Here is a 14,167-nt window from a genome sequence, read left to right as displayed (position 1 = left end):
CGTTTCCGGTCTTAAAGGCATTGCGACCTTCCCTTTAAGACGCACCGCCTCCTCTCAGTCTCTCCCAAGATGGCGGACCTACTGGGCTCCATCCTGAGCTCCATGGAGAAGCCTCCCAGCCTCGGTGACCAGGAGACTCGGCGCAAGGCCCGAGGTGAGGATCCCAAATTCACAGCCGCCTCTCTTCGCCTAGTTCTCAGGACCGCACTCTTCCCTCTTTGGACGCTCCTGCCTCCTCAACCTTGAAAGACCCCTCACAGGCCCCCTTCCGCGCCCCCCAGAGTCGCTCAACAAAGCTGTAGACACGCCCGCGGTTCTTGGCGGACGAGGATTGGCTATCTGCGTCCTGGCCCCGCCCTCCGCCCGTTGTCCCGTCCCCTGGACTTCCGCAGTCCTTGTTTTCAATTAGTCCGCCAGCCTGGCTGTCTGCTGCTGGCGTGCCCTGACTGGTGGCGTGCCTCTGGCCCCACCCATCTCTTCGTCTTCCTCTCCGCTTGGTCGGATTGGAGGAGGGAGTATTTGGCCGAACCTAGGCTCCGCCCACCTCCCGGCCCGCCTTTCCCCCGCCCCCCTTCTCTCTTTCGATTGGATTAGGGGCCTGTCCATTCACTGTCCTTTCACTTTTATTGGTTACCTCAACTTAAAGGCCTACCTCCTAAGTCCTGGTCGACCTTCTCGGCTGACCCACCCTGCCTCAACATCTTCAATTGGCTGCTGGGTCCTCTTGGGCCCCTGAGGCCCCTCCTCCCATCTGTGGCTTTCCACGCCCAGACGGACTCGTGGTGTTGATTGGACGGAAGGGACTGTCCAATTGGCCGTGGTCCCCCGCCTGTGTTCACCGTGGGACTTCCCTCCCGGCGGCCCCAGGAACTGGGCTGCCGGTGTTGGGCGCGGCCGGAGTGGTGGTGGTCGAGGCTGCCTTTGGGCTGCTCGCCGGGCGGCTGCTTGGGAACGAAATTGGCAGAATGAGCTCAGCTTCCAGCCCCGCAGGCTTAGACCGAGGACGCGCCTGCCCCACACCCACCGGGTCCCCGTTTGCCTGAGGTGGGCCCGCGCAGGCAGGGTGCCTTTGAAGAGGCTGCTTAGTATCCAAATGCCATTTACTGAACGCCTGCAGTGTGCCGGGGGCCAGGAGTATCCTCAAAGAGGCCACAGGCCCAGGCCAAACCCTGGCAAAGCACCAACTAACTGGACAAATGCTGTAAAAACATTGCCCCTCTTTCCCCGGTGGAGGGGTAGGGGGCCTCCCAACCTACCGTGTCTTGGTCCATGAGCCTGGCTGAAGAGTCAATAAGAACCCAAACCCACTGCCAGCACGATGATTCCGACTCAGCCTGACTCTGAAGGACAGACTGGAACTGCCCTCGGGATTTCTTGAGACTAAATTGTCACGAAGGCAGGCGGACAGCCTCGTCTCTCTCCCACACCGTGGCCTGTGGGTTTGAACCCTCTGATCTTGGGCTAGCAGCCCAACAAATAACCCACCGTGCCAGCAGGGCAACTTTCAGTGAGTGGAACAAGGGTTCCAGGCAGAGGACTGAGGAGGCGAGGGCACCATGGGAAAAGGGGACATGCTGCTCACTAGCCATACGTGACTAGAAGGCCCAAGTGCAGCGTTTCGTCACTTGCCCGAGGTGACCCAACCAGTGACACGGTTTCACTGAAATGTAACTTTGGAGACAAGGCTCTTCACCATAATCCCTTGTCGCCTCCCTAGATGGAGATGGAGGACTCACAGCAGCTAGAAAAGCAGTCGGTGGTGAGGCGTAGGTGTGTGGTGCTGAAGATAAGAGCTCTGGAGGTGGGGAGGGGAGTGCCCGTGCAGCGGGCAGTTCTAGCCGGGCAGGCCCCAGGACCACGGCGGGATCCCTGCCTTTAGGAGCACAGACTCTGGCAGGGGAGCCTACCAAATAAAAAGTTGCATTATGTTCGTTCTCAGCACCTGCTGGAGTGGGTGTCGGAAACAAATGCTCTTGGAGCTGGAAGAAATGAGTAAGTGACACATGGCCACTCTCAGTTTGCAAGGAGAGGAAAAGTGTCCCCTGCAGAAGGAACAACGTGTGCAGTGGCATGGGGTGACTAGGAAAATGGAAAGCCGTCATTGCAGCTGGAGCGATTCAGACCCTGAGGGAGAAGTAGGCTGAATGTATAAAGGATTTGAAAAGGCAGAAGCAAGGAGAGGGTCGATGGGGAGCTGGGGGGGAGAGTGGGAGTGGGAAGGACTGTATGCTCCAGGCCCCAGAGGCAGGAAGTTTCCACTGTGGGGGCAGACAGGAGTATACTGTGGCCTGCGCCCCCCACAGCACCCTGCCCCAGGGCCAGCGGGGGCTGGTGTAGACGCAGGAAGCCCGTGAGGGAAGAGAAGGGTTCGGTAAGATCCAAAGATGGGGTGTTCCCTTGCAGCTATGTTGGACACCTGCAGGCCCCAGGAGGAGAGTCTCAGATGAGCCATTTCAGCTTCCTCCTGCTGCCGTGTAGAAGTAGGAAGTGGGGGTGTTTCAAAAGATAGGAAGTTAAATAATTTCCCCCTTGCTAGGTCGACAATGAGAAGATAACCTCTTTGAGGCCAGAGGCTTGGTCTGTCTTCCTCACCTCCCCAAGTTCTTGGTTTCTATTGTTCTTTGTATGCAATGTGCGTTAAACAAATGTTTGCTCATTGGTTTCCCCAAGGGGTCGGAAAATGGGGTTCTGATCTGCCACCCCTGCTGAACCAGGAGCCCCTAGACAGTAACCCCGGGTCTTAATCATCTTTGGGTTCCAGGGCCCAAGATAGTGCCAGGTCTACAGAGCAGCCGTCAGTAACTGCTGGTGCATGCACCGCCTGCCTGCTCTGGCCAGGCACCTCCAGACTTCCTGTGAAGCTTTACAAATTCTCCTTGCTCGCCCTCCTCACCCTGGCCTCACACTGCCATCGTTTCTCGCCCCCAGAGCAGGCTGCCCGCCTGAAGAAACTTCAGGAGCAAGAGAAACAGCTGAAAGTGGAGTTTCGTAAAAGGGTGAGCGGTTCCTTAGAATGGGAAGGCTGAGGGCTCTGCCGTCTGGAACACGGTTCAGGGGGCGGCACGAAGGCGGGGAAGGTGTGGGAGGTCAAGAAGGCCTAGTCAGGAGTGGTACCATCACCTTACATATGCTTTCCTTTCCCTCCCTGGAGATGGAGAAAGAGGTATCTGATTTCATCCAAGACAGTGGGCAGAACAAGAAAAAGTTTCAGCCGATGAACAAGATAGAGAGGAGCATCCTGTGAGTGTCCCCAAGCCAGAGGTGGCAGGGCCTGGGTGGCTTGAAGGGGCCATCTGGGAAGTCCTTCCGAGGACAGCACTAGGAACCCCCATGGCTCAACAGCTTCTGTCCTGTCCGCCTTCCCTCTCCAGACACGATGTGGTCGAAGTGGCCGGCTTGACATCCTTCTCCTTCGGGGATGACGATGACTGCCGCTATGTCATGGTCTTTAAAAAGGTGAAAGGCCTCAGGTCCTTCCTCCCTGTGTGTCCCCCCCCTCCTTGTGGAGAAGAGAGGAGACATTCATACGGGTCCTGTTATCCCTCCCTCAGGAGTTTGCACCCTCAGACGAGGAGCTAGAGTGCTACCGGCGCGGAGAGGAGTGGGACCCCCAGAAGGCGGAGGAGAAACGGAGGCTGAAGGTGGGCTTTAGTGACTGTCACTGGAGACTGACGGCCAACCTCGGGCAAGCAGCCAAGGGTCAGACTCCCGAGCCTCTGTGTCCTTCCTGTGCACATCTAGGAGCTGGCCCAGCGGCAGGAGGAGGAGGCAGCCCAGAAGGGACCCGTGGTGGTGAACCCTGCCAGTGACTACAAGGACAAATATAGCCACCTTATCGGCAAGGGGGCAGCCAAGGATGCAGCCCACATGCTACAGGCCAACAAGACCTACGGCTGTGGTGAGGGCACAGCGAGGAATGAAGAGGGTTGAGGGAAGAGCACAGCATGTGGGGAGGGGCTGTGGGGGCAAGGCACAGCCCCCAGGCGCTCCCCAGCCACCTCTTCTCTGTCCCCAGTGCCGGTGGCCAACAAGAGGGATACACGCTCCATCGAAGAGGCCATGAATGAGATCCGAGCCAAGAAGCGTCTGCGGCAGAGCGGGGAAGAGGTGCCACCTACCTCCTAGGCACCCTAGCTCCCCCCATGGCGGGTCAGGGCAGGGAGAGACAAGGCTGCTGCTATGAGAACCCATCCCAGAGCCCCCACCTCTGAACCACCCCCCTCCTCTCCCTTGGGCTGAGGAGGACAGGTGTTTGTGTCACTGCTGGAGTCTGGACATGTGTGTGGTCTGTGTCTGTGCGCGTACGTGTGTGCAAGAGTGTGAATGCACAGGTGGCTATTTAATCTGTATTATCCCCCATTCTTAGATTCCTCTTCCCCCAGGGGTTAAGTAACATTCAATAAACACTGTTTGGCCCGGACTCTTGCTGTTTTGTGCGGAGAAGGGGGTTCTTGGAGTCTCTGGCAGAGAGGAAGCAAAATCATTTCAGGTCAAACTACACAGAAGTACTGTCTGTACAGATGCTGGTTTTATAAACTACAGCCTTTTAAAAAAGAGCCATGTTCACTACTGTTATGAGGCCTGGCTCGGGTCCTTGTGTCATTTAACCCTCCTTAAATGGGGGCAATCATGGTGCCCTCCTGATGGAGTTCTTTCCAGAGCACGGTCTCTAGCTTTCAGAACAGTCGCTGGAAGCCCCACAGACGTAGACACGATTGCCATCATATAGCCCTGGGCCTGCAGCTCTGCAGTCCACTGATGGACGGACTGACGGCCCCTCTGGTCTAGCCTCCAGACCCTTGGGCCCCCACCCTGTTCCCCTTCTGGAGCAGACTCCTTGTTCCCTCAGCTTCATTCGCCTATGGAACCTGTTTCCATCCCCTCTTCTCAAAATGTGAATTTTTCTCTTTCATTCTAGATCCTGCCCAACTTCTCTGTGACTGAGTCCCCCACTTCCTAGTTTCAGGAGATTATGCCTTTGTTCTCTGCCTCCCTCCCACAGAGCAGCAGGGCTGTATTGTTGGCACCAGTGTTTATTTCAGGGGAAAGGCTCCAGGGCCTGTGTCTGTCCTGGGGTGGGGGTGGGGGGTGGCGCCTTGGGTCTCCAGCTTCTCACTTGGCCTTCGGGTTACGGAACTTGTGTCCAGCAAAGACAGCCTTGTCCCCAAGAGCCTCCTCGATCCTAGTGGGCAGAGAAAATCAGTGCTGCTGCCAGCCAGCCTATGGGCCTGGGTTCCTCCAGCCCACTGGACCCATAGTACCTCATGAGCTGGTTGTACTTGGCCAGGCGCTCTGAGCGGCAAGGGGCACCAGTCTTGATCTGAGAAAGAAATTGAAATTCAGAGGATGGAGAGAAGGGGCTGGGCTGGGTCCCCAGGCTGCAGACGTGGTATATGACCCAAGGCCAAGGTCCCCCCAACCCCCAGTAGGAAGACAGAGGGGAGTCGGGCATACCTGTCCAGTGCAAAGTCCCACCACCAGGTCAGCGATGAATGTGTCCTCAGTCTCCCCAGAGCGGTGGCTCACCATCACCCCCCAGCCATTAGACTGAGCTAGTTTGCAACTGAATAGAGAGGGACTTGATCAGGCCTGCAGGGAGAGCTTCAGGGGAAAGGCCAGCAGCTGAAGGAGCTTTCCTCCTCCAGTTTTGGCCAGTGCTGCCCAGCTAGGCAGTGATATTTTGAAAAGGGGGTTCCTGACTTTGAATATGGCCTCCTGGGGTGCTAGGGGCAAGAACAGAAAGGCATGGCATCAGAGGGGCATTGCAGAGTCCCATGGGCAAAAAGTCTGGGGTCAGGGGTAGGAGGAGGTGGGCCTGGAGTTTGAGAACAAGGTTGTAGGTGGAGTGGCTGGGGCAAGAGGGGGACTGGGGAGAGCCCTGGGGCCAGCAGGGACTCACGCCTGAATGGACTCCGTCACAGAGCCAATTTGGTTGACCTTCAGCAGCAGGCAGTTACAGGCCTTCTTCTCAACAGCCTGGGCAATCCTCTTGGGGTTGGTGACTGTGAGGTCATCTCCCACAATCTGGATGTCGACCCCCTTGAGGAAGGAGGTCCAGGTGGCCCAGTCATCCTGATCAAAGGGGTCTTCGATGGAGACAACTGGTGGGGGTGGAGAGTACAGTCAGCAGACAGAGGTCAGAATGGGCCTCGTGGAGGAGTGGGAGCCAGAAGACGGAAGAGACAGGACTGGGAGCGCCAAGGTGGTGGTGCTGGAGGGCAGTGAAGCCCATGTTTATGGACAGTGGGTGGGGCTTGGGAAAGGGGAAATGAGGGGGTCTCACCAGGATAGTTCTTGATGAAGCTCTTGTATAGCTCCCCCAGCTTCTCCCCAGTAATGTGCCTTGAGGGGTCATCGGGCGACTTAAAGTCCAGGTCGTATTTCCCACTGCGATAGAACTCGGACGCTGCCACATCCATGCCAATCACGACCTTGTCTGGGTAGCCAGCTGCCTGGATGGCCGTCTTCAGCAGCTCCAGGGCTGGGGGTGGAGGGCAACAGGAGAGAACCTGAGGCTCTAGGGGTCCCCTTTCTGTAGTCCTCCTCTCTGTGGGAACCCTGGAGGCCTGCTCTCCCCAGTGAATACTGACCCTCGTTGTTCTCCAGGATGTTGGGTGCAAAGCCGCCTTCGTCGCCCACATTGGTGGCATCCTTCCCATACTTGGACTTGATGACCCCCTTGAGGTGATGGTAGACCTCCGCACCAATGCGCATGGCTTCCTTGAAGGAGCTGGCTCCCACGGGCAGGATCATGAACTCCTGCATGGCCAGCTTGTTTCCCGCATGGGAGCCCCCATTGATGACATTGAAAGCCTGGGAAGGAGATAGGAGTGGGGCAGCGTGAGGGGCCCAGGAGGGCTGGGGTGTCCCGGTGGCATTCTCGCTTCCCTATTGGGAGCTGAGGGAGCACAGGCTGAGTAATTTTACTACTCGGGGCCTCTTCGTTTCTATACAATGGGAATGGCACCTACTTCCCTACAGGATCTTTTGCTGACACTTTGAGAAAAGTCCATAGGGTGTTCCTGGTACATAGTCGTGACAAAGAGGACAACGGGAATAACTAATGGCTTTGTAACTGGATCACAGGGAGGTGGAATCGGCACGTTGGCCATGCTCTGTGCCAGGGAAGATGCCTGGGTGGCGCAGTTTGTGCTCACTCGCCTAACAAAGGTGAGCAGTTCAAACTCTATCCACAAGTCTGGCTATTTAGTTCTGTAAGCTTCTCAAGCCAAACTCCGCCCGATACAACAGAGGAGAGCTGCCCTGTGAGCTCCTGAGACGGTAACACTCCACGGCAGTCACAAGCCCTGGCTCTCCCTCGGAGGGGCTGGTGGTTTCAAACTGCTGACCTTGTGGTTAGCAGCCCAGCACACAACCACTACACCACCAGGGCACAGGAAACAAGTGCAGGTCTGCTCTAAAGCGCCTGGGTCACCATGCATTGGAATTCTCTCAGGGCTGGTAGGCTGTTCTGTTTTGCTGATACATTACAGGTAGTCGGTGGCCTAGGATGGAGTGTTGTTCCTAAGTCAGTTAAGTGGAATACCTCTCTCTCGCTCGTCTTTAGGGTGTGGTGTTAGAATAATAGCATCAGCATGCTGTGTATAGTACCTAATAAGACACATTCTTTTCCTAAAAATAGTTGTAAATGTAGTTTGTCCTAATTGCATACTTCTAAGGAGGGGACTGCCCACTTTGTATGAGCTCATTTCATTCTTAAAACAACCCTACGAGGGCAGTTCCATGCTCATCTACAAAATCACTGAATCAGAATTGACTCAATGGCAAAAACCAATCAAACAAAAATCCGTCACTGTCATCAAGTCAATGCCCGCTTACAGCCAGGGCTATAAGACAGCGCTCCAGGACAGGGTAGAACTAACTGCCTCTGTGAGTTCCTGAGACTGACTACTGGAGTCGACATCCTCAACTTTCTCCCCAAGAGCAGCAAGCTGGTGGTTTTGAGCTCCTGACCTTTCAGATCACAGCCCAACTTGTAACCACTGCACCACCAGGGCTCCTGACTCAATCAATGGCAGTGGGTGGGGTAGGGTGGGGAAAAGTATTATTATCTTATTTTACAAAGGAGGAAATTGAGGCACAGTACATATGTTGAAGATAGAGTTGCTATGAGTCAGTACTGCCTGGATGGCAGCGTATGTGTAGGTGCATGTGTATGTGTGCCTGTGTGCAGAGAAGCCTGGTGGCAGAGTAGCTACACTTTGGTCTGCGATCCCCTGAGTCAGATTGGTAGTTTGAAACTAGAGAAAGAGGGGAGGGGGCTCTTTAGTCCTACAAGCAGTTACAGTTCTGGAAATTTATAGGGGGGCAGTTCTACCCTGTCCTATAGGGTCTCCATCAACTTGTGGACAATGAGTTTGGCTTTGTTTCTTTTTCTTTTTCGGCCTGTGTTTACATATTACTTGCCTAAGTTCACACAATTAAGTGAAGAGGCAGTCAGGATTGGATCCCTGAAGTCTGCCCCTGCAGTCCATGCACTGATACAATCTGCCTAACAAGTAACAATAAATGGTAACATTGAGATAATTTCAAAGGGATGCGGTAAAGAGAGCACTTGGCTCAATTCCGTTTAAAGTAGCGATCGAGAAATGCCTGGATTCTTGCCATTTTAGAAGCTCTCAGTTTGCCGTGAGGGCCCCTTGTCCAGGCAGAACCGAGTTTGGAGTTATCGCCCAGGGCTGGAATGTGAAAGGACCGGGTTGCATTACAGGGCAAGGAAGCAGAGTCTGGGGCAGGCTTTGGATTATAGGAGCAGGGAGGGGCTGAACTAACCGCAATTTCAGAGGGTTGATTTCAGAAAACAGCTTTTTGGAGCTGGTTCTGGAAGGTGGGTTTTCCAGAAGCTATTTATGGACTTGCAGGAGGCCTGGTGGCACCTTTGTTAAATCTCTTGGCTGCGCACCATCAGATGGGCCATTCGAACCCACCGGCAACTCAGCAGGACAAAGATCCATAACCTTGGGCACTCCAAGGGACTGCTGCTCAGAGGTAGAATTGCCTCAAAGGCAGTGGGTTGGGTTTTGTTGTAAACACCCTGAGGGGGTTCTGTCACTGGGATCTGGCAGGGCAGATGCGCTCACAGGCACTGGGAGAACGAGATCTGGGTTCCCAGCCAGGTCTGCGATGTGGCGGTAGAGCGGAACCCCCTTCTCGGCTGCTCCCGCTTTGCACACGGCCAGCGACACGCCCAGGATGGCATTGGCCCCAAACTTGGCTGGATGGAGGCAAGTGGGAAGAATACATGAGAGCGCTCATCTCCTCAAACACCCTCTCTGGTAACCCCAGAAAAACTCTCAGCACTCCACCACGTGCCCAAGGATCCCTTCTCCCCTCCCCCTGCACACCAGCTCTGGGAGACCCCTGCCCCCACCGGGGGAATGTGTCAGCTTCAAGGCTGCACTCACAGCCCTGCCCAGGCCTGGCAGGCAGCAGGCACCAGGAAATGCTTGTGGAATGAATACAAAATCCATCCAGCTCCGATGGGCCCCAAAACGGGGGACACAAGAATAATCCCACCAGGCCTCTGGCCCTGGACTGTCTTTCTCCTCCCCCACCTGCACCCCTTTCTTCCTTCACCCCTCCCCTCTCCCTCACTCACACTTATTCTCAGTTCCATCCAGCTCAATCATAAATTTGTCCACTTTTTCTTGATCGACAACACTTAGTTTCTGGAAGGGCAGGTTTGAGGAGAGAAGGCAGGGGTCAGATTTGTCAGAAGTTAGGGCATGTCTAAGAGAAAAGAGGCATGAAGGCATGCGGGTGAGAGGGGAAGGGGGGAGGTCAGGGGGAGCAGACCCCTCCACTTGCCTTTTCCAGCAGAGCAGGACCTAATGTCTTGTTGATGTGTTCTACGGCTTTCAGGACTCCTAGAGAGGCGCAGGGGAGGGGGTGTAATTCAGAAGGGTTCTGATCTCCAAATTAGGCCTCTTCCTGAACAATCCCACCTGCCATGAGCTTCAGTTCCCATCCTCTGCCCCTCCAGCATTGGCCTCTCCTCACCTTTCCCCAGGTAGCGTGATTTGTCTCCATCTCTCAGTTCCAGCGCTTCGTAGATCCCCGTGGAAGCTCCGCTGGGCACAGCTGCTCGGAAGCGGCCTGGACACAAAACCCAAACCCACTGTCCTGGAGTGGACTCCCTAAGGACGAAAGAACTGGCCCTGCCGGGCAGCCCAGGCTATCATCCTTATGGAAGCAGACTGTCATGTTTTTCTCCCACGGAGTAGCTGGTGGGTTCAAACCACCTACCTTCCTATTAGAGAGCAGCAGGCTCTTAACCCCTGCACCACAGTGTTCCCTCATTAGAGGAACTCGGAGACCACCCAGAGTCCCCTCCACACCCTTAGGACTGAGGCAGGGCCCAGAGACAGTGCAGAAAGGCAAGTGAGCTGGGAGACAAGGCTGTAGGGAGGAATCTGGAGTAGGGTCCCCAGAGAGGAGAGGATGTGACTCAGAGCTGGGGTCGGGGTGGGGTGGTGGTAAGGGGAGAAATAGGGCTAGGGTCTTCAAAGGCATGAGTCTGTTACCCTTGGCTGTGTACAGGTCCACCTCAACAGTGGGGTTGCCCCTGGAGTCCAAGATTTCCCGGGCAAAGATTTTCTGCATGGCCATGACTGCTGCACAGGAGATGGGAGTGAGCATGGACAGTTGATCCTATAAGGAGCCAGCAATCCCTTGCCCTTTAACAGTTTTCCCTACCCTAGGAAGGCAGGTGCTGAAGCTAAAAATATCCCACAGAAAGGTCACAGACCAAAGTGGCAGGCAGAGCCCCCTCTCCAATTCCATCCCTACCCTAAAATGGGGAGATACCAACTTAGGAGTCCAGAACGCATCTGAACCCCTTCCCCAACCTTTCTAGGGGTCCTCCTTTGATTCGACCAGCCCCCCCCACACTCCCCAACCTCATTTTCCCAAGACCTACACTTATGTTCCCCAGTCCCTACTTCCGGTCAAGCTATCAATTTGCCAGGGCTTCCCAGCCCTGACAGCTTCTCCAGCTATTTGGTCTCTCCTTTTCCTGCTCGCAACCTGCTCCCAATGCGCACTCACTTCTGGCTGCCATCGGATCCATTCCAATTCACAGTGACCCCACAGGACAGAGTAGAACTGTGCCCCGTGATGGTAAATCTATATGAGAGTAGAAAGCCTCATCTTTCTCTCGTGGAGTGGTGAGTGGTGGTTTGGAACTGCTGACCTTGCTCAGAGATCCCAAATTCCCCACTTAGCTCCAACTCTAACTACCTTCCTTCCTACGCCTGCCCACCTGCCTGCCTCTATCCCCGACCTCTTCCCTTACCCTGTTTCACTGCGTGCGCTCAGAGTTCTCCCTGGCTGGTTCCAGCCCCTGCAACCTTTCTCAAGCTCCCCCAGCCCCAGGTGGGAATAAAGAAATGTCCCATCCTGCTCCAAGCCAGCACCACCCTCCCTCTCCCCACTCCCCATCCTTTGGGGCTGGAAAATTCACCAGACCTGCGATGTCTTCGTTTGGGGCTTGGGGTGAGCTCGGAGTCTGGGTGGCAGCTGGGACAGTGGCAGCTCACCACCTCTCAGGCTGGGCATTTATCCTCAGCCACCTAGCTTCCCCAGCCCCGCCCCTCTCCATATCCATCCTTCCACCCGTTCCCCCCCCCCTCCCGCCGCGCGCCATACCAGGCTAGTAGCCAAGTGCCCACTGAAGCCTAAAGTGTGGACATGTCTTTGGTCCCAAGGTCTACCCCATTCCTGAAGGCCAGAGGCACCCCCTCACCCCACTGAAAATACTTCCTTTTCAATTACCTCTTAGGAGTTGCAGGGAAGGGGCTGCAGATTGGGGAGGGGGGGGTCTCACCCTCCTCAGGAGTATACTTCTATCTTGAAAGGTTAAAGAGGAACCAGTGACCTTTAGGAAAGGGCAGGGGTAACCTGAGCCTGCAGGGTTGGGGAGGGGGCCTGGAAGAGGGGCTGTGGGATTGACATCCACACATGCACGGCTCACTGGGCACCTTCCAGCTGCCTCTCCCCCTCACAGCGGAGCAAGGAGGCGGGACTCTGGGCAAGATGTCCGGTCTACGTGTACCTACAAGGAGAAGGCGAACGGGTCTCACCTCCCAGGGTCTTCCTCATAATGGCCATACCAGGCTCCACCCCACCTGACCCAGTACAGGCCGGCAAAGGGCAGGGAGACAAATTTAGACGGGCCCTCAGGGCTGGCGCCACACCCGCCTGATAGCGCTGGGGCAGCACTTAGGGGTCGGAGTGGGCTGTCGGTCAGGAGCCCCTTTCCCCGACGACAGCGGGGCTCGCTGTTGAGTGCAGGGTGGCAAAGAAATGAATGGACCCGAGCATCGGAACGCCGGCGGGCGGCCTGGCGGCCAGCCCCGAGCGTGCTCCTCCAGCGGGTCTCTGCACTTGGCCACACTGCGCCCGGGCAGCGCCGAGTGGGAAGCGCGGCGCCAAGTCCTGCCCGCAGCCCCAGCCTGGGGAGGGCCGGCCGCCGGGGCTCGGGCGGCGAGGTCTCTCCCGCCAGCCGGCGACCGGTGACTCACCCCGTTTTCTGCCCGGGCCCCGCCTGCCCCACGCGGGCTGCGCTCCCCGCCCCCACTGCGGGATCCCTGCCCCCCACCCCAATCTCCCACGTGGCCCCTCCTTTATTCTCGGGCGGCTCCCTGCCCCTGGGTGGGGGGTGCTGCAGTCCAAGAGGGCGGCGGGCGGGGTGCACCGCCACGTGCCCGAGATGGACTCCGCCCGAGCTGGCTGCTAGGGACTCCGCCACGGCGGCTGTCGAGGAACGTGGACTCGGGGGGCCCCGGGAACCAGGGGGTTCGGGGTGGTGGGCGCGAGCGAGCCGGGCCGACTCCGGAGGATGAGCTAGGAAGGAAGCCCCTTCCCGCGCTGGAGGCTCGGCCAGACCGGGCACCCGCCCCGCCGAGGGACCGGAAGCAGCCAAGGCCCTCAGCGGCGACGGGGCAGGTCGGGGTCCGGTTCACCTCTGCGGGTCACCAGAGGTTGGCCTCCACGCCCTTCCCGGCTGGCGGCAAGCGAAGTGATCGCGCCAAGTTTTTATTGAAGGAAAAAACAAAAGCCCAACGCAAACGGTCCCGAGCAAGAGGGACTTTCCCTCCGTGTGGAAAAAGTTCCACTCGTGCACCTTTTGGAGAAAGTTCCATTCGTATGTGCCGCTCCTTCGTGTTCTTCCGCCTAAGGAAATAGTCCCGCCGGTCTCGCCCCGCAGGCGCCCGCGTTCAGTGACCTCTGCAGACTCCGGCCAAGGGGCACGGCCAGTGACCCACAGGCGGGGCTCGGGCGTGGGGCGAGGCTCCGAACTGATCCCATCCAGGGAAGATCCTCTGGAGGGGGTGGGGTTCAAGGGCGCCCAACTTGGGGTGCGTGCACAGGTACTGGGAACCTAAGTCTCCCACGTGTGACTTCGCCTCTGGAAACGGCCGGGACATTTCACAAAACTCCCCCTTCGCTGCTTAGTTCTCGGATAGAGAAATAAAATCAAAGGCGTGGAGGCCACAGCGCGCCCGCCCTCGCCCCTGCCCCTGCCTTCGGGCGGGAGACACGTCCCCGGCCCGCCTTCCTCGCAGGAGGGTCCAGATCGCTCCGGCCAGTCGCGCCCGGGCGCGCGCCCGCGCAGACGGCCGCCAGCCCCAACCGTCCCACGCGCCTTCCCTCCGGCCGCGCGCAGGCGCAGGCGCAGGCGCCGCCGCCCGCCGTCCCTGCCCTCTGGCGGAGGTGGGGGGAAGGGAGAATCGTTCCGTTTAACCCTGGCTTCCCCAAACTCTCTCTTTTCAATTTGCTGGGTTTGCAGCTTGTTATTTCTCCCACCTCTCTGTTCTTTTTCTTCCTCTGGCTCACTCCTTTCCGCCTATGCTAAAGCCTGGTTTACAGTCAATGGGAAGGGGAACCCTAACCCTACTCTCGCCTTGTGAGCCTTCCCCCGCAGCCCCCTCCCTTCTTATATAGCTTTCCATCGGACTCGGCAAATTTTGCAATAGGGGGCAGGGATTTTTTCTCAATTGCCATTTGCAAACTTCGGTCTCTGGGCCGGCGGGCTGGGGGGCGGGGGGCGGAGAGGAGGGAATAGGAACAGGCCCCGCCCCTACTCCTCATTGCAAATAAAATTCTAAGGGGAGCGGGGGGAGGAGCAGGAAGTGCGAGGGCTGCT

At 57.1% G+C, this 14,167-nt stretch overlaps 2 protein-coding genes across 10 annotated transcripts; one reads left to right on the top strand and one right to left on the bottom strand.

Annotated features, from left to right (window-relative positions):
- The first annotated feature begins 4 nt into the window (after positions 1-4).
- Positions 5-4,414, top strand: SPAG7 (sperm associated antigen 7). Its single transcript, XM_075561133.1, has 7 exons — positions 5-154; positions 2,929-2,996; positions 3,152-3,240; positions 3,372-3,456; positions 3,552-3,641; positions 3,742-3,898; positions 4,016-4,414. Exons 1-7 carry the CDS (start codon positions 70-72, stop codon positions 4,123-4,125), a joined length of 684 nt encoding a protein of 227 aa, XP_075417248.1. The 5' UTR covers positions 5-69; the 3' UTR covers positions 4,126-4,414.
- A 590-nt stretch (positions 4,415-5,004) lies between these two features.
- Positions 5,005-13,593, bottom strand: ENO3 (enolase 3). Of its 9 annotated transcripts, none has more exons than XM_075561116.1 (13): positions 12,102-12,553; positions 11,794-11,868; positions 10,545-10,631; positions 10,021-10,116; positions 9,829-9,887; positions 9,620-9,689; positions 9,102-9,235; positions 6,591-6,813; positions 6,284-6,481; positions 5,900-6,101; positions 5,455-5,563; positions 5,262-5,320; positions 5,005-5,182 (listed from the first exon to the last, which is right to left on the bottom strand). In XM_075561116.1, exons 1-13 carry the CDS (start codon positions 12,127-12,129, stop codon positions 5,113-5,115), a joined length of 1,410 nt encoding a protein of 469 aa, XP_075417231.1. In that variant the 5' UTR covers positions 12,130-12,553; the 3' UTR covers positions 5,005-5,112. The 9 variants fall into 9 exon arrangements, with proteins under 9 accessions (XP_075417231.1, XP_075417230.1, XP_075417234.1 ...); XM_075561115.1 differs by having other exon boundaries at positions 10,545-10,634; positions 12,102-12,552; XM_075561119.1 differs by lacking the exons at positions 11,794-11,868; positions 12,102-12,553 and adding an exon at positions 13,145-13,592 and having other exon boundaries at positions 5,006-5,182; positions 10,545-10,634.
- Between the last annotated feature and the right edge of the window lie 574 nt (positions 13,594-14,167).

This window comes from Tenrec ecaudatus, chromosome 10 (genome assembly GCF_050624435.1).
Source record: "Tenrec ecaudatus isolate mTenEca1 chromosome 10, mTenEca1.hap1, whole genome shotgun sequence".
Classification (NCBI taxonomy): Eukaryota; Metazoa; Chordata; class Mammalia; order Afrosoricida; family Tenrecidae; genus Tenrec; species Tenrec ecaudatus.
The sequence above is the reverse complement of the archived record's forward strand: the minus strand, read 5'-3'. Positions and strand labels throughout refer to the sequence as shown.